The sequence below is a fragment of the Narcine bancroftii genome, chromosome 7 (assembly GCF_036971445.1).
Source record: "Narcine bancroftii isolate sNarBan1 chromosome 7, sNarBan1.hap1, whole genome shotgun sequence".
Lineage (NCBI taxonomy): Eukaryota > Metazoa > Chordata > Chondrichthyes > Torpediniformes > Narcinidae > Narcine > Narcine bancroftii.
The window spans coordinates 53,249,921-53,275,380 of NC_091475.1; the positions used below are offsets into that span (position 1 = coordinate 53,249,921).

At 41.0% G+C, this 25,460-nt stretch overlaps 1 protein-coding gene across 24 annotated transcripts in view; it reads left to right on the forward strand.

The window, feature by feature from the left end:
* dmd (dystrophin) overlaps nucleotides 1-25,460 on the forward strand; it is a 1,604,005-nt gene that overhangs the window by 1,255,321 nt on the left and 323,224 nt on the right. For all 24 annotated transcript variants that reach the window (XR_011341867.1, XM_069890130.1, XM_069890120.1 and 21 more), the window contains one exon: nucleotides 22,048-22,259. Coding sequence is in view for 23 of the 24 variants with exons in the window: in XM_069890130.1 (XP_069746231.1) it covers nucleotides 22,048-22,259 (212 nt within the window). In the remaining variant the exon portion in view is untranslated. The remainder of the gene's footprint in view (nucleotides 1-22,047; nucleotides 22,260-25,460) is intronic.

Consider the following 25,460-nt stretch of genomic DNA (forward strand, 5'->3'; position numbering starts at 1 on the left):
AGTAGATTAGGTTGGACCATGTACATGTAAACTCTGTCTCACCTGGAATTGTGGCTCTGGATGGAGGTATGGGGACAAGTTTTGCACTTTCTGTGATTGCAGTGGGACATTGCAAAGGGGGACGTTACAAAGGGGGTGGATGGATAGTTGAGGAGAGAAAAGTGGACCAGAGAAACTCTGAGAGAATGATCCCTGCAAAAAGAAGAGTGGGAAGGGGGAGGGATTGATGTCGCTGGGATCTGGCTGAAGTTGGCAGAAGTGCCAGAGGATATCCACTGCTTAACTCCTGGGTGCTGGTGCAGGCCCTATCCAGACAGCATCACTGAAGTGAATTCATCTCACTAATGGAAGCAGTGGAAGTTCAAACCCTTTGGACATTGATATATTAATTTCTGCAGCTGAGTAGTTTTAGCTGGAGATGATTGAGTCTGACTTTTTTTCCATAGTCGGCATTTTATTGCATGTTTCGCTGCCTTTAATTTCTTTGAGACCAAGATTTCTTTTGCAGTCTGCAGTTCTATGGTTCAATAAAATAGATGCAACTGTGGTTCAACATAATGTTCATGTTTTCAAAAAAATTTTTGAAGTATGACTTTTTTTGACAAGAATTCAATAATTCTTAGATAGCTGCCTGTGGTGAAGATGACACCATGCAAATAACTAAGGTTTCAAGCACACAATGCTTGGTCAATATCTTGCATCAAATTCTAGTAACGAAATGCATTGTCATACAGGGAGAAGCAGCCTATTTGCTCAACTCTGGAATCTCCCAAGGGTCATAGACTGACACAGCACAGATTAAGGTCCCACAGCTCATGTTGACCATCAAGTCCTGCTTGTACTAATCCCGTTTTTCCAGCCTGGTCCACACCCTTCTCTGTTTTGGTGATTTGTGAGTATTCCTGCATCCGCCACCACCTCAGGTATAGAGTTCCCGATTTACCTTCACCCTCTGGATGAAACAATTCCTCCTTTAGTTCGCTCTGAATCTCATGCAAGTCATTTTAAACCAGTGGCGCATAGTTTCAGACACTCTGTGGGTGAGAATGGGAAGTAGCTGCAATCTTTCACTGGTTACCAGTTTGTTGTGCAAGGCTCCACACAGACAGGTTAGAGTCCCCTTACTTTCCAGTTATCATTAGTCCCTTTTGCTCTTGCATCCCACTCAATCGGCAGTTCAGTGTCCTGGGATAGGTATGGGGGTTTGGCTTTTTACACTAGATCACTCCTAACTGGGACACTGAACTCTTTCACACTGGCCATCCCTAGGGTTAAGACTGTTCTACATTCTACCAGTGATATCATGACACATCAAGTGATGGTGGACCTGCCATAAATCCTGATCAATGTATTATGATCTTAAATTTGAACAAAATTAATCATGCATAATTATAACATAATTAAACTTCATGTACAGCATAATATGAGGCCTTCCACCCCTGCTGCTGTTATGCCGACTTTTATAAGGGACCGTGGGAAAGTGCTAGCAATAGCAGACAATTTTTAAACAGGGTGGGAAAGTTGGTAACACTTTAACACACAACTTATACAGTGTGGGAACGTTGGTAGCGCTATATAGTGCATAATTTATACAGCACGGGAAAGTTATAAATCCTGAGGGGAAAAAAACGATGGTGGACCTTCCCTCCAAAAATTCCATGCAGCAGTGAAAGAGCTGCATGCATGGAGCATTCATAGAATGCCATATGGCATTCTGGGAAGTCAGATCTGCCATTGTTTTTTTCCCCATGGTCTTTATAAATTGTGTGCTAATGCGCTACCAATTTTTCCACCCTGTTTAAAAATTGTCCACTATTATTTATTACTATTTATTTCCTCTCTCTTTCTCTCTCTCTCTCTTCCCCTCGCTACACCCCCCCCCCCCACGCTGCGCCTTTCCCACAGCAGTTTATACTTTCATTTCAATCTTTTTTTCTTTTGTGTTCCTGCACTCACACAAAAACTTGGGTCATTTCAATCCCACAAGGCAATTACCCGTTTCACACTTGCCTGATTGCAACGCCGGTGTCTGCAGATGCTGGGGATTGTACCAGGGATCGAGGCCGTCAATCCCCAGCGTTGAGCTGATTTTGCTTTCACACTAGGCATTTTAAAGGCCGATTGGCGGTTAATTCTTGGGACCACTTTGCAAGCGTGAAAGGGGCTATTGTTTCCTTTCACCTCTTACATCCCAAGCTGCTGTATTGTTGACTTTCTGATCAATGCAAGGTCTGTCTTGAACTTCTGATTCATGGGAAATTAGACTCTTTAAAAGACTTCAGCGTTCTCTTTTATTATTCATGTCTGAGTTTGTACAGGCCAACATAATCAAAATAATAATAAGAATACAATAAAAATAACAAAATAACCATAATTTCTGCCATGAACTCACTGGGCGAAGGTACACTCACTTACAGGAGGTATATGAGTATTGCTGAGGCAGGACGTGGTTAGTGTAGTGATTTAACACATCACTATTGGTTCCACTCCAGCACTGTCTGTCAGGAGGTTGTCCATTTTCCTCTTGTCTGTGTGGGTTTCTTCTGGGTTCCTTGCATGTTTAAAAGACATACAATGTTTATTGGTTAACAAGTCATATGGATGTATTTGGGCAGAGCAGGCTCATGGGCCAGAAGTTACTGTGCTTTATCTCTCAATAAAATGAAATTACACGTCAGAAAAAGCATTTCAAAAGCCGCCCTGCTTGGTGCACTCAATCATGTCAATTTATTTGTACTCCCCCACTGAAACTTTGCAAGATATCTGTCTGGAGCCAGCTGCTTCTAACTGGCCCAGAGCAGGTCTGGTTGTTTATCCTGGCATCAGCCTGAGAACAGCAGGAATGGTCCATTCCTGTCAGAAGCCATCAGCATACCAAATGCAGGTAACACCAGACTGAGAAGGTAATCTTAGAAACTGGTTTCCGAGACATTTGGGCTCTTCCCAAAGAACTCCTGCCAGCTTTAAAGTGGATTCATTTTGTTACTTCTGTTTCTCTCTCCTCATTTGATACCACCAAGGCTGATTTTCATTTCAATGGCCTAGAATTAATGTGGCAGGTGCTCATTCAAATAGAGCCAATAATCTTGTCTCCCCCACAGAAACTAGTCATTTTCAAGGCATTTCCCGATGGACATGACAGTCTGTACAAGCAACCCCTGTAAGTGGAGATGGATGGTCACAAAGGGTCCTGAGCTGAAATGTTGACTGACCATTTCTGTCCAAGGGTGTTTTCAGACTTGCTGAGTTCCTCCAGCAATTCTCTGCATGGAGATTAATGGGCCAGATTGCACCATTTGCTTCAACCATCAAGACACGATCCACACTCGCCAACATTTCCACGAGACATCAAGTTCCAAACAACAGACGAGGCTCTGCTCTACTGGAATACTCAGCACATGCTTTCCCTTCACCCTCAGCCCTGCACCCCTCTCACATCATGATCGCAACATTCTCCCTGTTCTGAACAAGTTACGAAATCCAGTAGTTTACAGCAGCAATCAAAGAGCAGGCATTCATATAAACAACTTTTACAACAATAAGTTTTTTTAAAAGCCAAAATATTGCATGAAAAGTGAGGCAGTGTCTTTGGTTCGTTGATTATTCAGGAATCTATCTGATGGAAGCAGGGAAGAAGTTGTCCTTGTGCCACTGAGTGCTCATCTTTAGTTTCCTGTACCTTTTTTCCGTTGGTAGCAGAGTGAAGAGGGCATGGCCTGAGGGGGGTGGGGGTCTTTGAGGATAGAGGCTGCTTTTTAAGACAACGCCTCATGTTGATGTCCTCGATGGAGTGAAGTCTGGTGCCTGTGAAGTCGCAGGCCGAGTTAACAACCCTCTGGAGTTTATTCTTGTCCTGAGAATTGGCGCCTCCATACCAGGCTGAGTGTTCTCCACGGTACACCTGTAGAGGTTTCTGAGAGTCTTCAATGACGTACAGACTCACAAAGTATAGCTGCTGGTGAGCCTTCTTTGTGATTGTATCAACATGGAGGCTGCAGTTCCTCAGAGATGTTGACACGCAAGAATTTGAAGATCTTGACCCTCTCCACTATTGAGCTCTCTATGTGGACTGGGTCGTTTTCCCCTGACTTTCTCCTTGGTTTTGCTAATGTTGAGTGCAAGATTGTTGGCATGACATCACTCAATGAGCTAATCTATCTCCCTCCTGAACACTTCCTCATAGCTGTTTGTGATTTTGCCGACAACTGTGGTGTAGATATCATTGGAATTGTTCCTAGCCACCCAGTCATGGGTGTATACTGAGTAGAGCAATGGGCTAAGTACACATCAGTGAGAAGGAGATGTTGTATCCAATTTGTACTGACTGTGGTCTTCTGATGAGAAAGTCAAGGATCCAGTTGCAGAGAGGGGTATAGAGGCCTTGAGTTTGTAGCTTCTTGACCAGCATTGAAGGAATAATGGTATTGAAGGCCAAGCTATTGTCTATGAAGAGCAACAGTAGGTATGAATTGCTGTTTTCGAGGTGATCCAGAGCTGAGTGGAGAGCCAGTGATATTGCATCGGTTGTGGAGTGATTGTGAGGATTGGTGAATTGAAGTGGGCTCAGACCTTTGCTTAGGTACATGTTAATTCTGGCCATGACCAGCCTCTCAAGGCATTTCATCCCACAGAAGTTAGTGCTACTGGGCGATTGTCATTGAGGCAGCTCACACTACTCTTCTTGGGCACCGGAATGATCGATGCCCTTTTGAAGTAGGTGGGAACCTCTGACTACAGCAATGAGAGGTTGAAAATGTCTGTGAACACTCCAGCTAGATGATTGGTGCAGATTTTCAGTACCCTCTTGCTGTCCTTAAGAGACAGATATCACAGAGTCCTCAGCCTCAGCCGGGATTCTAGCCGGCACTGTTTGTTTCTCATTCTCAAAGCAGGTATAGAAGGTGTTCAGCTCATCGGGTAATGAAGTATCACAGCCATCTATGGTGCTCACCCTCACTTTGTAGGCTGAAATGGCCTGCACTCCCTGATGTAGTTGGCGTGTATCTGTCCCTGTCTCTTGCTTCCTCCAGAATTGCCACTTTGCTTTAGAGATGGCCTTCCAAAGGTCCACCCTGAACATCTTGTAGAAATCTAGATCCCTGGCCTTGATGCCCTTGATCACGCTCTCAGCAAGTTGTGAATCCTCTGATTCATCCAAGGCTTCTGGTTGGGAAACACCCGGTATGTGCGCGTGGGCACATACTCATCCACGCAAGTCTTGATGAAGTCGGTGACATTTGCTGTACACTCCTTCAAGTCTATAGATGAGTTATTGAATATGTTCCAGTCCACTGATCTAAAACAGTTCTGCAGATGCTCCTCTGCCTTCCTTGACCATACTTTTGCCATCTTCACCACTGGTGCTGTGGTCTTCAGTCTCTGCTTGTATACCAGGAGTAGAAGTATAGCCAGGTGATCAGACTTGCCAATGTGTGGTCATGGTATGGCTCCAATATTGATATCCAATATCAATCCTTTTTTATTTTTTTGTTTCAGGTTGATAAACATAAAAATATAAAGAGATCAGGATTGCATTAATAACTGTTAATGTATACAAACAGATATATATGTAAACCAAATCTCCCAAACTCTTAAAAGCCAAATATGAAATGAATTAAATGTTATTACAAAAATATCTCCCTAACTAAAAAATAAAACAGAAAACAAAATATGAGCTACCATATTTCACTTGTTAAACAATTATTTTGTCATTAACTCAGCTCCTCTACACACAAATAAAAGATAAGAGAATTCAGAAAGGATTGATTTACATCTTATGAAAACGTTGAATAAATGGTCTCCATGTTTCTTCAAATTCAACTGAAAGGTCAATAGTATTTCTGATTGTTTTCTAAGTTGCAACATGCTATAGTTTGGGAAAACCATTGAAAGGTGGGAGGTGGTTTAGGATCTTTACATTTAAATAAAATAGATCTCCTGGCTTTAAAGTAATAAATGCAATCATACGACAAGCTGAAACAGATAAGTGGCCAGAGTCCAAAATTGGTCGTCCAAAAAGTGCTGTAATAGGATGAGGTTGTAGGTCAATGAGCAAAACTGCCGAAATAATATCAAAAATATCTTTCCAATATTTTTTCAAGGAAGGGCAGGACCAAAACATGTGTCAGGGAAGCCATCTCAGAATGACATCGATCACAGATAGGGTTTAAATGGGAGTAAAAATGAGCTAGCTTATCCTTAGACATATGGGCCCTATGGACCATCTTAAACTGATACAAAGAGTGTTGAGCACACATTAAAGAAGTGTTAACTAATTAGAGAATTTTCTCCTATGTCTCTATAGGTAAGGGTATCTGAAGTTCTCTTTCCCATTCATTCTTAATTTTATCAGATATCACTGGATGTATTTTCAGGATCAAATCCTAAATTGTTGCTATTAAGCTCTTCTGAAAGGGTTTAAAATATAATGTTATTGGGAACTTCACTCTGATGTGCTATTGGAAAAGTAGATAAAGTGACATTTTAAAAATTCCTAATCTGTAGATATCTGAAAAAATGCGATAGAGGCAAATTATATTTATGAGACAACTGCTCAAAAGACATGAGGCAGTCCATAAATTAATTGTGAAAACATACTATTCCCTTTGCATTCCATAAAAGAAAAGCTTGATTGATCAATTCTCGATGGTTGGGGGGTGGGGGGGAATGGGTAGAATATGATTTGATAAAATACATTTGTTCAATCCAAAAAATTTACAAAATTCGTCCTTTGTTTATTCAGTTTATTGAGTGCAAAGGGAATGAGGCCTCTAGAATAGAGGCCAATAAGAACCCTTGCACAAAACCCGCGTTCAAGTCTCACCCATCGTGGACAATGAATTTCATCCACATCTTGAGTCCAGAAAATTATATACTGAATATTAATTGCCCAATTGTAGAATCTAAAATCAGGCAATGCCATGCCGCCATCCTCTTTTAATTTCTGTAGATATTTCTTACTTAACCGAGGGCACTCATTCTGCCACATTTCTGAAGAAATTCTAGAATCAATGATATAAAAAAAAACTTGGGGATGAAGGTTGAAACCACCTGAAAAAAAAATACAAGAATTTAGCTAAAATAATCCTTTTAACTGCGATAATTCTACCAATCAATGATAAGGACAATGGAGACCATTTAGAAAACGATTGTTTAACATGGTCAATTAAAGGTAAAAAGTTAACCTGAAATAAATCCTTATTTATTGATTTTAATGATTTTAACACCCAAGTAAAATTATCAGTAACCAATCTAAATGGAGATTGTTCATAGATTGGAAATTGCATATTTAATGGAAAAATCTCATTTTTATTGAGGTTCAATTTATAACCAGAAAAGTGACTCAATTGAGCAAGTACTGCAGGGATAGATTTCTCAGGGTTGGAAATGTATAGTAACAAGTGATCTGCATATAGTGATACCTTATGTATCCCATCCCAACAAATAATGCCAAATATATTTGGGGAGTTATGAAGAGTGATTGCCCAGGGTTTCAGGTCAATGTCAAATAATAAAGGGCTCAATGGACAACCCTGTCTAGTATCTCAAAAAATCCTAAAAATGAGGGAATCTCTGATTATTGCTAAACACAGAAGTCCAAGGTGAATGATATGCAAATTTTATCCAAGAGATTAATTTTGGTCTAAAATTAAATTTCTCAAGCGTATTAAATAAATATTCCCATTCAGCTTTGTCAAATGCTTTCTCAGCATCAAGTGAGATAGCACATTCTGGAATTTTAGATGATGGAGAATATGCAATTTTCATTAACCTCCTAATAGTGAAATGTGAATAATGATTCTTGATAAATCCTGTCTGATCTTTAGAAATTATATGTGGAAGGACAATTTTCAATCTAGTTGCCAATAATTTAGAAAAAAGTTTAGAATCCACATTCAATAAGGAAATAGGTCTTTATGAAACACATTCAGTGGAGTCTTTACCTTTTTTGGGGATTAAAGAGATAGCTGCTTCATAAAAAAAGATTGTGGTAATTTACCGAGAAACAGGGCATCCTAAAAGGTTTTACATAACCAAGAAGAAAGTAGATTGGAAAAAGATTTGAAAAAAGGTCTACTGCGTACTCATCCATTCCCAATGCTTTACCAAAGTTCATCGAGAGGATTGCTTTCTTTATTTCTTCCTCCAGTCCAATATTGGTCAGCCTTTATTCCCAAATGCTCCAAGGATATCCACTCAATCCTTGCAACTTCGTCTTGAACTATCTAGCTTCACAAACTCAAGGCCAGATTCTTGCATAATAGATGAAAGTCCAAGCTGGAGATGTGCTGTTCCACATTGTTTTGATATTTCATGCAAGAACCAGTGTACCATGTATACAAGAGTGAGATCAAAACAAGACTTCACAATGCCCTTTGCCCAGTGGTGCAATTTTATCATGGCAACTGAGAAAGGAAACCTGTTTGCTTCATTTTCCTCTCAAGTGATGAATGTAAACTGCACTATAAATGAGGACACTCAACAACATATGGACTAGGAGTGGTTAACAATAATGAGCTTGTTGTCATATACATTTACAGTGTACATATACACTGAAATTCCTACATGCTTAGCCAAACAGGTACTTCATTTAAAAAAAACACAATAGGTACATGTTAAATTTAAAAGAGACAATAAATACAAAAGATGGATAAATAATAAATATTCATAGTGATCTGAGTGCAAGAAAAATTTGATTTTACAGTAGTGCAGACAGTCCTTTTGTGGTGTTGGAGCAGCCCATGATTAGTGTAACTAGGGGAGGTTTGAGAGCCTGATAGATATTGGATAAGAACTGTTGTTGAACCAAGAGTTTCTTGTTTTCAATCTTGTTTTCTGTCCCTGAAAGAAGCAGGGAGAAGAGGCTGGGATGAGGGACATGGGGGTCCTTTGTGATGTTGGCCGCCTTCTTGAATCAGTGCCTCTCATAGATGCCTTCAATGAATGGGAAGTCGGAGCCTGAGTTGGATTTGGCTCTGTTTGCTACCTTCTGCATTTCTGGGCATTCGAATCACCAAACCAGGCTGCGACCTAACCATTCAGTACACTATCCAAAGTGCACCTGTAAAAGTTTGATGGCATATTCGACCACATGCCAAATCTCCTCAGACTCCTTAGAACAGTAGCTCTGAGCCTTTTTACCTATTCACATACCATCTTACATAATCCCTTAGGTGCTCTGTGGTTAGTAAGGGATTGCTTACAGTATGTGGTTAGTAAGGGATTACCTAAGGTATGTGAGTAGGGGAAAAAGGTTGAGAACCACTATCTTAGAAAGTTGATGTATTAGTGTGCCTTCTTCGTGGCTGCCCCTATGCAGTGGATCCAGGAAAGGTCTGTGGACTTTCAAGAATTTGAAGATTCTAACCATCTCCACCTCCGTCCCATCAATGTGGACAGGTATGTAGGCCTTCAGGCTCTCCTTCTAAAAATCAACAATCAGCTCCTTGGTCTTGGTCATGTTGAGAGCAACACAGTTCTGGTGCCACTCAGCCAGGTTCTCGACTTCCATCCTGCATCCTGACTCATCATTTCCCGTTATTCGGCCATCAACGGTGGTGTCATCAGTGTTTCTCTCATTTGAAAAGGCAGATACTTCTCATTCAATTGTTATCTTATTGTTCATAAATGTGTGGAAATATTGCCCTGCACTACTGAGCAAATGACATGCCTGGCTGCAAAGCTGAGCAAGGCAATTCTATAAGCTGTAAAAACTATTATAGTCCTTCACATTACAGTTCATTAGGTAAGTAATGAGTTCCAGATAACTGTAGATTAGGCCTGTCACAGTGGCCATAATGCCCAATGCATCAGTAAATTCAAAAATATCAGGTTTCCCACAGCAACTCTCCTGTTCATTGAAGTTAATAGCTTTTGAATTATATTTTGGGGGCAATCATATGATGTATTAATTATTTTCATGTTCCATTTTCTAATGAAATTTTCAGCATATTACACTTTTAGTAAATAAACAGACCTGCTGAGCAGCATATGCCAGGATTTAAATATGCTTTGATAAGCTTATTAAATGTAGCTTTACCAATGAAGATTTAATTACATTCGAGAGTACACTAAATTTGTTTCTCCAGTGATATCAAGGCAAGGTTGTCGTCATATTATTTGGTGGTGGTGGTGAAAATATCTTCACTTTTAATTGGGTTGCTGCAGATCCCAAAACAATAAGAGCACAAAGAATGGTGAGGAACAGATGCAGAAGAAGGACAGACTTTGGAAATATGAGAATAAAATAATTCATCAATAAGTTCTCAACAGGGAGGAAACAAGCCAGAAACAGTCCATTGATTTAGTCAGTGATGAAGAAGTGATAAATGAAAGCTTCAAATATATTGCTGCCCTTTCCAGGTTAACCTGGAGAGTACCCATTGGTTATAGAGCTCGTGTTTCTCCAGTCTGAATACTGACAGGTACGTACATACTCATTGTAATTTAAACAAGAGATTGACTTGGGTTAAAAACACACTGGAGGAACTCAGCTGGTCTTTCAGTGTCCATAGGAGACAAAGATATATTGTTGGCGTTTTGGGCTTGTGCTCTTCTTCAAGGAACAAGAAGAATGAGCAAAACACAGGAAACCTTAGGGAACAGGCAATGCTAGCTGGGAGAGGAGTTCAGACCAACAAAACACCTGAAGGAACAGGGGAAATTAACGTAAGCCAGAGAAGTCAATATTAATGCCACCCGATAATGCCATCTGGTTGGTGGATGCCCAGTCAGAAGATGCAGTGTTGTTCCTCCCATTTGTGTGTGGTCTCAGTCTGGCAGTGCATGAGACCATGTACAGACATGGCAGCAAGGGATAGGGAATTGAAATGGGTGGCCACAGGGAGATCCATACTATTGCGGCAGACAGCACCAAGATGCTCAACGAAACAATCTCTCAGTCTGAGCCCAGTTTCTCCGGTGACCACAATGGGAGCACCTGATGCAGTCTCACTCAGTTCAATTGACTGGGCTGCCCCCTCGGAACCTACCATGAAACTCTTCCCCCTCCGCCACCTCTCTCACAGTGATGATTGGCCGGCATTTCATAGTGGAGGAGCTGGCGCAGGGTGGCTGGGGCCAAGCACTGTGAATGAGGACTTGGAGCTACATCCTGGCTGGCGTGGGGCGTGTGGGCTGTTGGTGATGATTGATTGCTGGTGCTGACAGACTTCCCAGTTCCTGTGGTCTCTCTTATCCATTCCTGCTGCTTGTGACAGAGGTTGCCATCTTCCACTCTCTTTGTTTTGAGGCACAGCTGTCTCCAAATGAAAGATTTCTGTGAGTTTGCAGCTTCCTACAGATGGTGATGAGCAAGACCATAGGATCAGGGTGGTTCATCATTTCGTGGAGAGGGCACTGCCATTCGTAAAACCACGGGTCGACAGAAAGCTGCAGCACAGTTTCAGACCCATCTTCCCCTTCCTCCATCAGGTTCATATCTCTCTAGACCTTTCCAATCCAAGAACCTGTTCAAATCTTTTAAATATTATCATTGCATCTGATTCCTTTGCCCTCCAGATAGCTATGCAGTTGAATACACCCTTCAGATCCACTCTTAATCTCTCCCTCTCATCTTAAACTTGTGCCCTTTAATTCTTGACTCTTCTGCCCTGGAGAAAGGATTCTGACTATTTATCTTGTCAGGGGTCCTCATAATTTTGTAAGGTTATCCCTCAGTTTCCCATGATCCAATGAGAAAAAACCTAGCCTATCCAATGAGAAAAAACCTAGCCTATCCTATGAGGAAAAAAAACCTAACCTATCCAATGCATCCTTCTGACAACAACCCTCCATTTCAGGCCACACCCTGATGAATTTCTTCCACACTCTGTTGCCATCACATCCTTCCTGTAGTCTTGCCACCAGAGAGTAGTGAATCTCTGGAACCCTCCACCAGAGAAAGCAGTAGAGGCTGCCTCGTTAAATGCATTCAAGAGAGAGTTGGGTCGACTTTTTGCAGAACAGGAAAATTAAGAGTAATGGGGAAAAGGTAGGGAGATGGCCCATGGCCTGATCAGCCAAGATCATATTAAGTGGCAGTGTAGGTTTGACTTGCCTGATTACCTTATGTTCTTCTATTCTTGCATTCAATGGTCCAAGGGTGGTCTATCCAAGATTTTTCTGCAATATGATATCCTAATTCCATGACTCAAATGCTCCCTCGACCACAACCAAATGGCTTTCAGATTGTCACCACTTTTAGGGAGCAATGGAGTTGCATCCTGAGATCTCTCAGTTCATCGGTGAACTGCACGTCCAGCAACGACACACAAACACTGTGCCAGTCTGGGGGCAGCCTGAGCCCCACATCACAATGTCCAGTAGCTGCATTACCTACCTGACCAAGCCCTCCCAACACCAGACCTCACAGGCTCTTCACACTGTGAGGGCCACCTTTGCTTTCTCTACCCCTCTCTATTATTGCCGTACTGTATTCACTCTGCCATCCAGAGCCTTGCAGATTCAATTCAATGCTACAGTTGATATCTCTTTCACTCTACCATCCCTCATAAAAATGCATCCCAGAGTATATTTTCATAATTGGTATATTTCACACTGCAAGGATTGATTTTGATCCTTTGAAAATAAATTGCTAATGCTGATTCTCTGTACTCAAAGGGAGTACTCGGGTATTTATCGGAGGTTTGCGATGCAGTCTTTTTTTGGAATATTTTATTTTGTAAATTTTCAATCCATGTGCAGTCAACACAAAGAATAACCCAAAAGAAAAACATCAATATCCATAATATTCACAAAATAATACAAATATCGATCCGCATGTTGAAAAAAGATGTGTGATTCAATTAATATAAAGAAAGAAAAATTATAATAGATCTACCAAAAATGCAATTTGATGTCCATGTGGAACCAAAGGGAGAAAATGATAATAGAAAGATAGAAGAGAGGAAAGAGAACAAAATAAGAGAAAACTTCCCTCCCCCCGAGAAACAAGAAAAGAAGGAAAAGTGAGAAAAGAGAAAGAATAAGAAAAGATTGACTTCACCTAGGATAAACGCCACTCCCATCAGGGACAAATAACCTGACATAATCTCGGCACTGCGAGCACCGGTTGTGGTGGGGGGGGGGGGGGTTGGTGAGGAGACAGGAGGGGGGAAGTGTTAAGGATTTACCTTGGGTATGAATTCCATATTCTTAAAAATTCATCATACCTGTTTCTGAGGTTATAGGTGATGTTTCCCAGGGGAACACAATTATACATTTCTACCTTCCAGCGGGCTAAACCTGGTTGGGAATCAACTGCTGTGCATTTCCAAGTAACTGCTGTGCATTTCCTGGCCACTGCGAAAGCAAGCTTAACGAATTTTAATTGCTATTTCGACAGCCTCATTTTAGGTGTTAAGTCTTCTAAATTCCCCAATAAAAATAATTCAAGTGTCTGAGGGTATCAAATTCCAGCAAATTTTTTTTCCAGGAGATTACCCAAATCTTCCTAGAAAATATAACCAGGTTGAATGCAACAAAGAACCTATTTCTTAACCACGTCGAAAATATTGGTCTGATATTTCCGATTTCAATTTATGTAACTTTTGTGGAGTAAGGTGTAGGTGATGGAAGAAGTTACATTGCACCAGCCGATATCTTACATTAATTGTGTTAATCCTGTCCTGACATAAGTCAGAATAGCAAAATGGATTTTGATGTAGTCTTTATCGTGAATTGTTGATTCCAAGATAACGTTGCCCTCTTGGTTTCCTGCGGAAAATATTTAAGTGCGAGGTTGTAGCCACCAATCCTCACTGATGCTCATCATTAACCAGACTTCCCCATGAATTTTGATCCACCATTTTCTCCACCATTTTTACCCCCACTCTGAGGACGTGACATCCTCAGATCGACATGTCTCGAACTGCTGGTTCATCTGAGTTGTATTTCCTGTGAGACAAATTGACTTGTGTCCCACATGTGTTCCAAATAACCTGAAGGATTGGTAGAAATCATCAGGCATAGGTTTAATAATGTGATTACAAGAGAATATTTTCTTTTGTGGGAGAATGTAGAATTTTGGGAGCATGGTTTCAAAACAAGTGGTTGTTCATTGAAAATGGCTGGAAGATGGAGTTTCTTCTGTCTATATTTGGAGCACTCTATCTGAAGGATATCTGGAGACTGAATCATTGCATAAAGTCAAGGCCAAATCAGAGATATCTTTACTGAGTGTGAGTGTTACGAATTATGGGGATTTTCCAGGAAAGGCCATGACCATGGGCGTCAGACGTCAGTGCCACGCCAGCGATTGGGACCTGACCTTAGTTCAAATCCCACACTATCTGTAAGGAGTTTGTACATTCTCCCAGTGTGTGCGAGGCTTTTCTCTGGGGCTCTGGTTTCCTTCCACCATCTAAAACATACCGGGGGTGTGTGTTAATGGGTGTAAATTGAGCAGCATGGACTTGTGGGCCGAAATGGCCTGTTACTGTGTTTTTTGTGTTAATTTTTACAAATCATATTGAATGGTGAAGCAAACTCAAGGACTCATTCATCCTTCTCATCCCATTGTCCATACAAGCAGCTGATATTTCCATTAACTTCAATAGAAACAAATGTTAGGCATTGTTGTAACCAGTGTGTGATGTGATGGTGCCCATTTTGTACCTCTATCCTATGCAACTTCCTCAACCAAAATAGTTGTCCACAACATTGATGGCATCTTTATTCATGCAACCAATGAGTAAATAAAAAAACAGAAAGATATATTGTGATTGATTCCTTTCAAGGAATCCCACCACAACACCATCAATCCCATTTTATTTTTCATTGTTCCTGTTGTGTCTGCCTTTCCAATTTCTTTTGGAGGGAGGAAACTTCACATTCTCAAATAAAATGCTGAGTGAAATAAAAAAGCCCGCAGACAATATCATTGCAGTAAAAACACCGAAATGCGGATGGAACTCAGCCAATCTTTTCAGCATCCATAGAAGACAAAGATGTATTGCCGATGTATTGGGCCTGAGCCCTTCTTCAAGGAATAAGCAGAATGAGCCAGAAGCAGGAAATCTCAGAATTCAGACAATGGGGGAGGAATCTACAACAAAAGGTGTTAATTAGATGTGACAAGGGATGAAAGTAAGAATTTACCATGTTTGTGTGAAAGGAGACGTAATGGAGAGACAGACGGGGTGGGGTGGGGGTGGGGGTTTACCGAAAGCCATACAAATCTATATTAAGGGTGCCCATTGGAGGGTGCCCAGTCACAATATGAGGTGTTGTTCCTCCAGTTTACGGGTGGTCTCAGTCTGTCTGTGCATGTGACTATGGATAGACATCTCAGCAAGGGAATGGGATGGAGAATTGAAGTGTCAACAAGGGAATGGGAGACTGGACACTCTGTCCTCAGTGGAGGCCTCACCTTTGTCCCCTTTTGCCCACACATTAACAAGTTCCTCGCACACCATGATGCTGAACTCTTCTTCCATTACTCCGTCTCCATGCCCATTGCCTCAACCACAATTTTCCACCATCCACTACAGATCCTTTCTCCCTCCTCCTGGACACCTCATTCTGGTCTTCTGCCTCTTATGGACCTTTATCTTTCTAACTGCCACAGTGATTTCAACCATATTGACTTCACTACTCCCCTCACTCTTTCCATTTTCACTCCCTCAACGCTTGGTCCTCCACTCTCTCCACACCAATCTGAACCTCATGATCAAACCTGCAGACAAGGCTGCCACGGTTGTGGTTCGTCACACTCATCTCTCCATCACACTCATCTCTATCTGGCCAAAGCCAGATGACAACTTTCAGACACCTCCTCTTACCTACCCCTCTAACAGGACCCTACCCAAACTCATCAAATCACTATATCAAGCACCATCTCTGAACTCATCACCTCCGGTCACCTTCCTGGCATGACCTCCAACCTTATTGTTTCACAACCCCATTCCGCCTGTTTCTACATTCTACCCAAGCTCCACAAACACAACTGTCCCGGCAGACCCTTAGTGTTCACGTGCTCCTACCCTACCAAATTGGTCACTGCTTACCTCGACTCTGTTTTGTGCCCCCTGATCCGATCCAGTCCCTCCCTACCTATATCCCAGACACCACACGCCCTCCATCACTTCAACAACTTCCAGTTCCCTGAACTCGATCGCCTCATATTTATCGTGGATATCCAATCCCTATACAGCTCCATCTGCCATCCTAAAGACCTCAAAGCCCTTTATTTATTTCTGAGCGATAGACCCAACCAGTCCCCCTCCATCACCAACCTCCGTTGGCTGGCTGAACTTATCCACACCCTCAATAATTTCTCCTTTGACTCATCCCAGTTTCTCCAGGATAAAGGCTATCTGGATGAGCTTTAGCTATGCCTGCCTTTTTGTTGGCTACGTGGAGCAAGATTACACAGGCAAAGCCCCTCAGCTCTTCCTCCAGTACATCAATCATTACTTTGGTGCAGTCTCATCTAACCATGATGAGCTCATTGACTTCATCCACTTTGCTGCAAATTTCCACCCTAACTTCAAATTCACTCAGGAGACAAACTTTTGATAGACATCTTCTATAAAGCCACCAACTCCCACAGATATCTCCACTACACCTCTTCCCTCCCTGTCTCCTCACTTCCTCTCGATTCCTCCATTTCCATCTCATCTGCACCCAGGATGAGGACTTTCATGCCAGATCATCAGAGATGTTCTCATTCTTCAAACAATGTGGCTTTCCCTCTTCCACCATCAACTCAACACTCACCCGCATATCCTCCATTACCTGAACATCTGCCCTGGCCCCCTCTTCCCCCACACACAGCATGGACAGGATTCCTCTTGTTCTCACCTTCCAGCCTCCACATTCAACACATCCTTCTCTTCCATTTCTGCCACCTACTACATGATCCCACTACTAGACGCATGTTCCCTATTCTCCCCTCTCTGCCTTCAACAGGGACTGCTCCCTCCATGACTCCCTTGTCCACTCCTCCATCCCCACCAATTGTCCCCTTGGTACCTACCTTTGTGACCATAGAGATGCTCCATTTGCACTGTGGGTGCCTCTGCCCTTGCTACCATTCGGGGCCCAAAGCAGTCCTTCCAAATGAAGCAACATTTCACTTGTGAATCTGCAGGGGTCATCTACTGCATCCATTGCTCCCGTTGTAGTCTCCTCGACACTGGAGATGCTGGGAGATCACATTGTTGAGCACCTCGGAACTGTCTGCCTCAGTGGCGTGGATCTCCCAGTGACCACCCATTTTAATTCTCCTTCCCATTCCCTTGCTAACATGTCTATCTGGTCACTGCCAGACTGAGACCACCCGTAAAGTGGAGGAACAGCATCTCATCTTCTGACTGGGCACCCTCCAACTGGATGGCATTGATATTAACTTCTCGGGCTTTCAATAAACCCCACTCACCCACTTCTTCTCCCATCTGCCTCTCCATTCCATCTCCTTTATCATATCCAATGAACACCTTTTGTTGGTCTAGATTCCTCCCCCATTGTTTGAATTCTGAGATTTCCTGCTTCTGGCTTATTCCTTGAAGGGCTCAGACCCGAAACATCGTCTATACATCTTTGTCTTCTATGAATGCTGAAAAGACCGACTGAGTTCCTCCAATATTTTGGTGTGTTTTTACAAAAAAATGGCAAAGATAAGAGAATATACCTCTGTCACCAGATGGAGATGTGCTTCCCCATCCATTCCCCTGCCACCAGTGAATACAAGGGGGGGTTGGTGCCAGGGGAAGGATCTCATACCTCTCATATCACCTGTCACTCTTCATCATCTTAAAAGTGCACAAGTGGAAATCCACTGATCCTGCATGGCCTCGAGGAAGCTTAAAGGGAGCTCATGAGAACAGTTGGAAAAATCAACTGGAAAAATCATTGTGGACGCAAGAATAAACGAATATTATTTCATCCTGCAACAGAACTTCAAGGAGTTTAACCACTGTCTTGCCTCCCTTAAATTTATCTTTCCGTCCCTGTATATTAATGCACGAGCAGAATGTGAGGTGGCAATGACATTGCTCAGGCCATTCTTCGATAGGTTTAACTGAGTACAAGGCGGAATATCATCAAGTGATATTTTCTCACAAAATGTATTCCCTGCACACTTAAGTGGTTGTATGATTGAAGTAAAATAACTTGTGTCTGCCCTAATGCAAATGAGTGTTTTAGTTAGAATAAAAATCATTGAGTGAATATAAAACAATGAGAATTTTCAGACCTAAATTGTAATAGATAATCTTTGGTAAGAGCTTTCAAGAAGACTGATCAAACATGCTATGTCAAAGAGCTTCTCAAGTGAATTTTTGAGTGAGGTAGGATTGCTTTGCCATAGCCAAATATCAGATCTCATGGCCTTTTGCTTGAGGCAGGGAGCCAGTGAGAACCAGTGTTCCTTCTTGTCTATAATTCCGATCAATGTAACAATTCTCAGTGTAATGTTTCATTTCAATTTGAATAGCTTGAAATCTAATTACAGTTTTCATCATTGTTTCTCACCGAGTTGAAAACTAGTGAAGTTTTTGACCCCTTGGTCATGAAAGCTTGGGTCTAGAAACCTGAGTGCACAAGAACACAAAGGCAGCAGAAAATGGCCAACCTTGCTAAGTCCTTTATGGGTACTGTCTCCCCCTCACCCAGCACCCCTGTCCCCACTAATCCATTAAAAGCATCTTTGTGAGATGTCTCGAGAGCAACCAACATCCAACGGTTAGTGTAGCGTTGTTACAGTGCCAGTGCTCCCAGGATCGAATCTGGTGCTGTGTATAAGGAGTTTGAATGTCTCTCCGTGTCTGTGTGAATTTCTTCTGGGTGCTCTGGATTCCTCTCACCACTCAAAACAAACAGGGGTTGTAGGTTTATTTGGTGTAATTGGGCGGCACTGGCTCAGAGGGCAGAAGGGCCTGTTACCATGCTGTATGTCTAAATTTAACATATAAAATTGAAATTTAAATCATAAAGGATCCCCATCACTCTGGCTACAACCTCTTCTCACAGCTTCCTTCAGGCAGAAACGTGAATTCCTGCTCCTCTCGGCTCAAGAAAAGTCTTTATCCCACATCTATCAGGATCCTAAACCTCCCCATACTTGCCTCATCCTAACAATAAACTACCATGGGAGCACCAAATGATCTCTCTACACGAACCACAACTGTCAATATATAATTTATCAATCCTTTGATATTTATTAACCCTTTTTCTGTCTCAGTCTATTGTGGCAATTTGTCACTGTTGGCATGCCTTACGGACTGGTTTGGCTGCAGCATGTCAGAATTTCAAGGCAGTTGTATCTTTTATTTATGTATATGACAACAACCTCACTTTGACACATTGAAATTGGTCATCATTCACACAAAACGGGCAGCAATAAGGGGACAGCTCATTCAACACCAAACCCATGGAGAGCAAATGGGCTGTTTTTTCCTGACATCCAGATTGTTCAAACTTGGCTAACTCTTCTCTTGCACTCTTACAAATTATTCTTTATCACGACAAGAAGTCAAAATATAAGCGAGGAATGTTTGAATCCTTTCAGACTTGCCGTACAGTTTTAGAAGGGAGAAATGGCCGCATTTCGAGTTGTCGTTATATGCGGCTAAGGACAGCTTCAGGCAGTGTGTGCATTTTTGTTCATCTTGCCATTTCCTGGTTCTTTGGATGGCAGAATCCAAGGAGTAAAGAGCAAAGGCCGTCAGCAGGTCTTAACAAATGTGTCAATGATAAGATCAGTTCACATTATGCAATTTTTTAAAAATTCAGATATCCAACACGGTAACAGGCCATTTCAGCCCAGGAGCCCGTGCCACCCAATTAACCTACACCCTCATACTTGGTGAATTGTGGGAGGAAGCCAGAGCCCCCGATATGCAGACACAGGGAGAATACCCAAACTCCTTGCAGTCAGCGCGGGATTCAAACTCTCGGTCATAATTGCTGGTGCTGTAAAAGCATTGTGCTAACTGCTACACCAACTGTGCCGCCCAACACCAACCATGCCCCCCAAATTACAATATCTTTGCTTAAAAACCATTCAGAAGGAATGATGCTGATAACACTGAGAAAAGGAGGTTACAGATGAAAATAGGATTGCTTATTTATCCAACAGGCATTCTTAAGGGTTATGGGAAACAGACCGAGTCCACAGTCTGTTTAGCCATGACCTTACCAAATAGTAGAGTTGGCTCGACAAGCCAGATGGTTTCTTCCTGTTTCGATTTCTTGTGTTCTTAATGTCCAACATTGATTGCACTTCTTCAAAAAAGGATTCATGAACATAGTATAGTTCGGAGCATAAAGATTTGGCCCATTGTGTCCATGGCGACCATCATTAATCCCATTTATCAATACCTAGTTCATGTTCTTCAGTATTCTGGAAGATTATCTTAAATGTTGTAGGTTAGTGCAAAGAAAAGAATTTAGTCTTCAAAATGGATTCAAACAGGTGGCTGACAGTCTGTCTTTGAGGCAGGAAACCACAAAATATAATTAGAAATCAACAAAAACTCAATAGAATTCTGTTCCCAAGCCCTGGTAAAATACTGCAGCCAGCAAAAAAAAAAATCTCAGCCCCAGCCTTCAAGCATAGTTGACAGAGCAGTTAGCACAATGCAGTTACAGCGCCAGCGATCAGGACTGGGGTTTGAATCCTGCGCAGTCTGTGAGGAGCTTGGACGTTCTCCCCGTGTCTCTGTGGGTTTTCCCGGGGGCTCCAGTTTCCTCCAACTGTTTGAAACGTACCAGGGGTTGGAGGTTAATTGGGTGGCACGGGCTCATGGGCCAAAATGGCCTGTTACCGTGCTGTATGTCTAAAATATTTTAAAATTTACATTTAAATCAAAAAATAAAATATATTAAAAAAATTTAAATTTCAAAATTTGAAAAAGTCTAAAATCTAATTTTAAAAATAAAATAAAACCTTAATTCCTCGCAGAGGTTATGCCAATCAGAGAACTATTCTTCCTGGGTGTACAGGGAAACCATTTTAAATTAAGTTTTGGGTAGAACCTTCAGGGTGCTGCAGTGAGAGTGTCCAAAGTTACCCTTGTTCATCAGGAACTTATTTTACAGCTGTTAAAGGGCCCATCTACCACACTTATCCTGCCAATGCAGCAGCAGTGTCTGGACAGGTACACTGCTCACTGTTCCAGGAATAAACTGGCCCGCCTTGAATTCATTTTATGCTCTGAAAACAAACGAAATGTTCAACTATCTCTGTCTTTCTGACCTTGAAAAACTGATGCATGAAATATCCAAAATGAAAGAACACTATCTGAAAAACAATGGATGTTACATTAAGAGTGTATCACCTGAAAGTGAGGAAGCAGTGTTTAACATTAATTGCAAAAAGTCACTGAAATGAAAAAGATCCAGTCTATTAAATAACATCAAAATTGGATATAATCCATGTTCACAAAAGCAATCTGTTGATTAGACATTGGTTCATACCAAGGAACACAGATCTCCAAATATTCCATTGCATTAGTATTTTTAAGGTCAGTTTCTGAAACAAGATTGACTTGCATTTACAGTCTCCCAAATAAATTCATGAATAAAAATTCAATCATAGATGATGAGATGAATTTAAGTTGTGATCAACTATTAATAAAACCAAAAACAATGCGTGGATATGAAACTACCCTTCTAATTAAAATCAGGTCTAATTGAAATCAGAAATCTGGATCTCAGGTAGAAGATTAGTTGATTTAAGAGCATTGTAGCATAAACAAACAAGTTTGTTGTTTTTTATTGGAGTGTGAATATTTTGTTGTGGGTCAAGATATGGCCATTCCTATCAACTGTATTCTTAAGACAATGGAATAAAATCCAGATACTAATTATACTTTATTACATAACAAAAAATGCAGCACAAATGAAATTTAGATGCATGGATCAAGGATGCACATATTTACACTTCATTTTTGTGTTTAGATTTAAAACAAATGAAATGCAAAGAGTAACGAAGCAACATTGTCTTTATGGTACATTAATTATGGAAGGTTTGTCTGAACAGTGGCTAAATGCAAACAAATGACCATGGTTGGTGATACAATTTTCATTGATTTCCTCCTCCAGTTGAAAAAGTTCAAGCCCAGTGGGATGAAGTGCAAAGCCAATTACAGACTCGCACCCAGCAACTGCAAGATATGCTGAAGGATTCCAGCCAATGGCTGGAAGTCAAGCAAAAGGCAGAGGAGCTTCTTGAGAAAGCGAGAACAAAGCAGGGGTCCTGGAAGGAAATGTCCTACACCATGGAGATACTATTGAAGCAGAATACAGATGTCAAGGTAATTAAAATGGCTTTGTCGATTTTGTTTTTGAAGAGGTAACTAGTCAGCGGAACACAATTGTTGGCTTTATCTCACTTAAGTCAACAGTAACTTGCATTTTTTTACCATGCTTAAATGTCTCAAGATACTCAGACATTTCACGTGTATACAAATTGGCATTATGTCTTAACGTAAAAAACTGGAGATAGATGATCAGAAGGTGAGTTTTAAGGGGTTTCTTGTGGAAAACGGAATGGCTGTTGGGGGGGGTGGTCTGACTGAGGGAGTAAATAGCTGAATGTATTAAAATTAGGATGAACCAAAAACTGGAATTCAAGAAATACAAAGAATCTGTCATTGAAAATGATGACCCACGTAGAAAGAGAAGATTACATGGAGAGATTCAAACAGCAAATTTTAAAAAAAATTACATTTCCCATTTTAAATTCCTAGCAGTGGATGATCTTTGTGACTTGTTCTGGTGGGGATAAATCATCTTTGGACTGGTTGCAAGATATTGTGTGGAAAGTGGTTTATCTTCGGTGCCATACAAATTCACATCGCTGAGATTAAAGAGGATCAGGGAAGCCTTAACCAAATAAGGACTGAAATTGTACTGAATTGTCGAGTGTCAATTGGGAGTTTGTGGAGGCCATTGTAAAATTGACCATTTCATTTTATCCACCATATTAATTTAAAAGTAAAATCATTTTAAATCACGAGAAAGAAATTGCAGATGCAAGAATTCTGAAATTAAAGACAGAAATTGCAGCAAATATGCACCCGATCATGTAGTTTTTGTGGAGAGTGAGACAGTGTTTTTGTTTCAAGCCTGTTACTTAATCCGAGGAATTTTATTTTATACTTTTTTTGCCATCTAATCTGTCACCAGTCATTTTATGAATTTGATTATTTACTTATACAGCACATTTTATAAAATTAATGTTAGCTGCTGTGGCAAAACTTGGAAACTCTGAAGAAGCAGCATTGAAATTTCTTAGATCTGTTTGCCTCCTTGGGAAAAAAAAACTAGAAATTTGGAGAATATTCCACCCAATTTAAGTAATGGAATTAAGGTAATGAAGCACTTGGAATGTGCATTTGATTATTCAGATATAACATGGGAACAAATGGAGCCTGAAAATAAAAAAAAGGTGTATCATTAGTATAATTATGCAAGTTCATTACATGAAATCATGTAAAAAAGGAAATAATGTGCTTGTAATAGGGTAACCCATCAAATGTTCATTTCAGCAATCTGTTATTAATACCTCTAAAAACAACCTTGCGAAGGCAGTAAATTTGGTCACAGGTTGTGTAATCCAAGTGACATAAATTGATATCACATTCAATTCAAAACAAATGCCATCAAGTTTTTTTTTCCATTTATCACATTCAAAATGAATCAGGCACAATATCATACCATAATTTGCAATGAATTTAATTTAAATGTTCAGTTTGTTTTTAGATTCACTAATTATTATGAACATTATTGCCTAGTGAAATTGATAAAGCTGTATTCCCATTACCTCCTCGTACACTCAACTTCGCTTTAAAAGAATTGTATAAAATTCTGAAAAAAAAATGTCAGTACATGATGGCAAGATGGGTAGGTCATGGCAAGTTTCATAAACTCAAAAGACAAATGTCGTTTTCCACCTTTCTCTCTCCTGAAGATGGTGATTTCAAGTGCCTTGCATGGAACCCATGTGTTGGAAAAGGAAGGAAGTGAGATGTAACAAGAAATAGAAGGAGTATCTCATTGCCGCTGACCAGTGGAATTGTCTCCTCAATGAAGGGCATGTCCCCTTTTCCTTCGATGTGAAAAACTTAAGCCATTTTGAGATATCTCTGCAGAAAAATTGAAAAATCCTTTATAAGACCATAAGATATAGGAACAGAAGTAGGACATTTAGCCCATCATCCACTCTCTGGCTCAAGAAATTCCTCTGCTTCTCCTTTTGAAATGGGTGCCCTTCAATCCTGAAGTTGAGCCCTCTTGACCTTGACTCCCCTCCCATGGGAAACAACTTTGCCATATCTTATCTGTCCAGGAATTTCAAGGTTCTATGGGGTTCCCCTCATTCTTCTGAACCATGATTTTTTTCCTCATATGCTAATCCCTTCATTCCAGGAATTATTTGTGAATCTTCTCTGAACCCTCCCAATGCTTGCACGTCCTGTCTTGAATGCGCCCAAAACTGTACTCATACTCGAAGTGAGGCCTCACCAATACCTGGTAAAGCCTCAATATCACACCTCTGCTCATTTATCCCATTCCTCTAGATATTAATGCCAGCATTGCTTTCACCTTCTTCACCATCAACTCACCCTGGAGTTTAACATTTAGTGTATCCTACACGTGGACGGCCAAGTCCCTTTGCACCTTTTAAATGTTCTCCCATTATTCCTTCAACCAAAGTGCATGAGTGTACACTTTCCATTATTGTATATTTTTGCCACCTCTTTGCACATTTTCCTAATCTATCTAATCTGCAACCTTTCCATTTTTTCCTGACTACCTGTCCCACCTATCTTTGTATCATCTGCAAACTTAGCCACAAAGCCGTTTATTCCGGAATTCAATTCATTAACTTACAACGCAAAAAGATGTGACCCCAACACCAACCTTTGCGGAACACCACTGGTAATCAGAAGCCAACCAAAATAAGATCCCTTTTTTCTCTCTCTGTTCCCTGCCGATCAGACAAGGCTCTACCCATGCTAGTACCTTTCCTGTAATTCCATGTGCTCTCCTCTTCTTAATCAGCCTCTTGTGCAGCATCCAGCCAAAGGCCTTTTGAAAACCTAAATATACAACACATAGCCTGCTTGTGTTCCTTTCCAATCAACTTTGGCCAGTTCCTGTCTCATACCTCTGTCATCCCTTTTATTCCACTGGTATCTGGAAACATTTGATTTTACTTTCTCTCTTAAACTGCAGGGTGAATTCTATCAATATGATCACTGCCTCCTTTGGGTTCCTTTACATTCAGCTCCCTTATAAACTCTGGTTCATTACACAATACCCAATCTAAAATTGGTCAGCTCCTGAAAGCATTTGATAAATTCCTTCTCTTGGGAATCAGCACCAACCTGATTTTCCCTATCAACCTGCATATTGAAATCCCCCATGACTAATGTAACACGGCCCTTTATGCATGCCTTCTTTATCTCCCTCTGTAGATCATCTTGGCTACTGTTTGGAGGCCTACATAC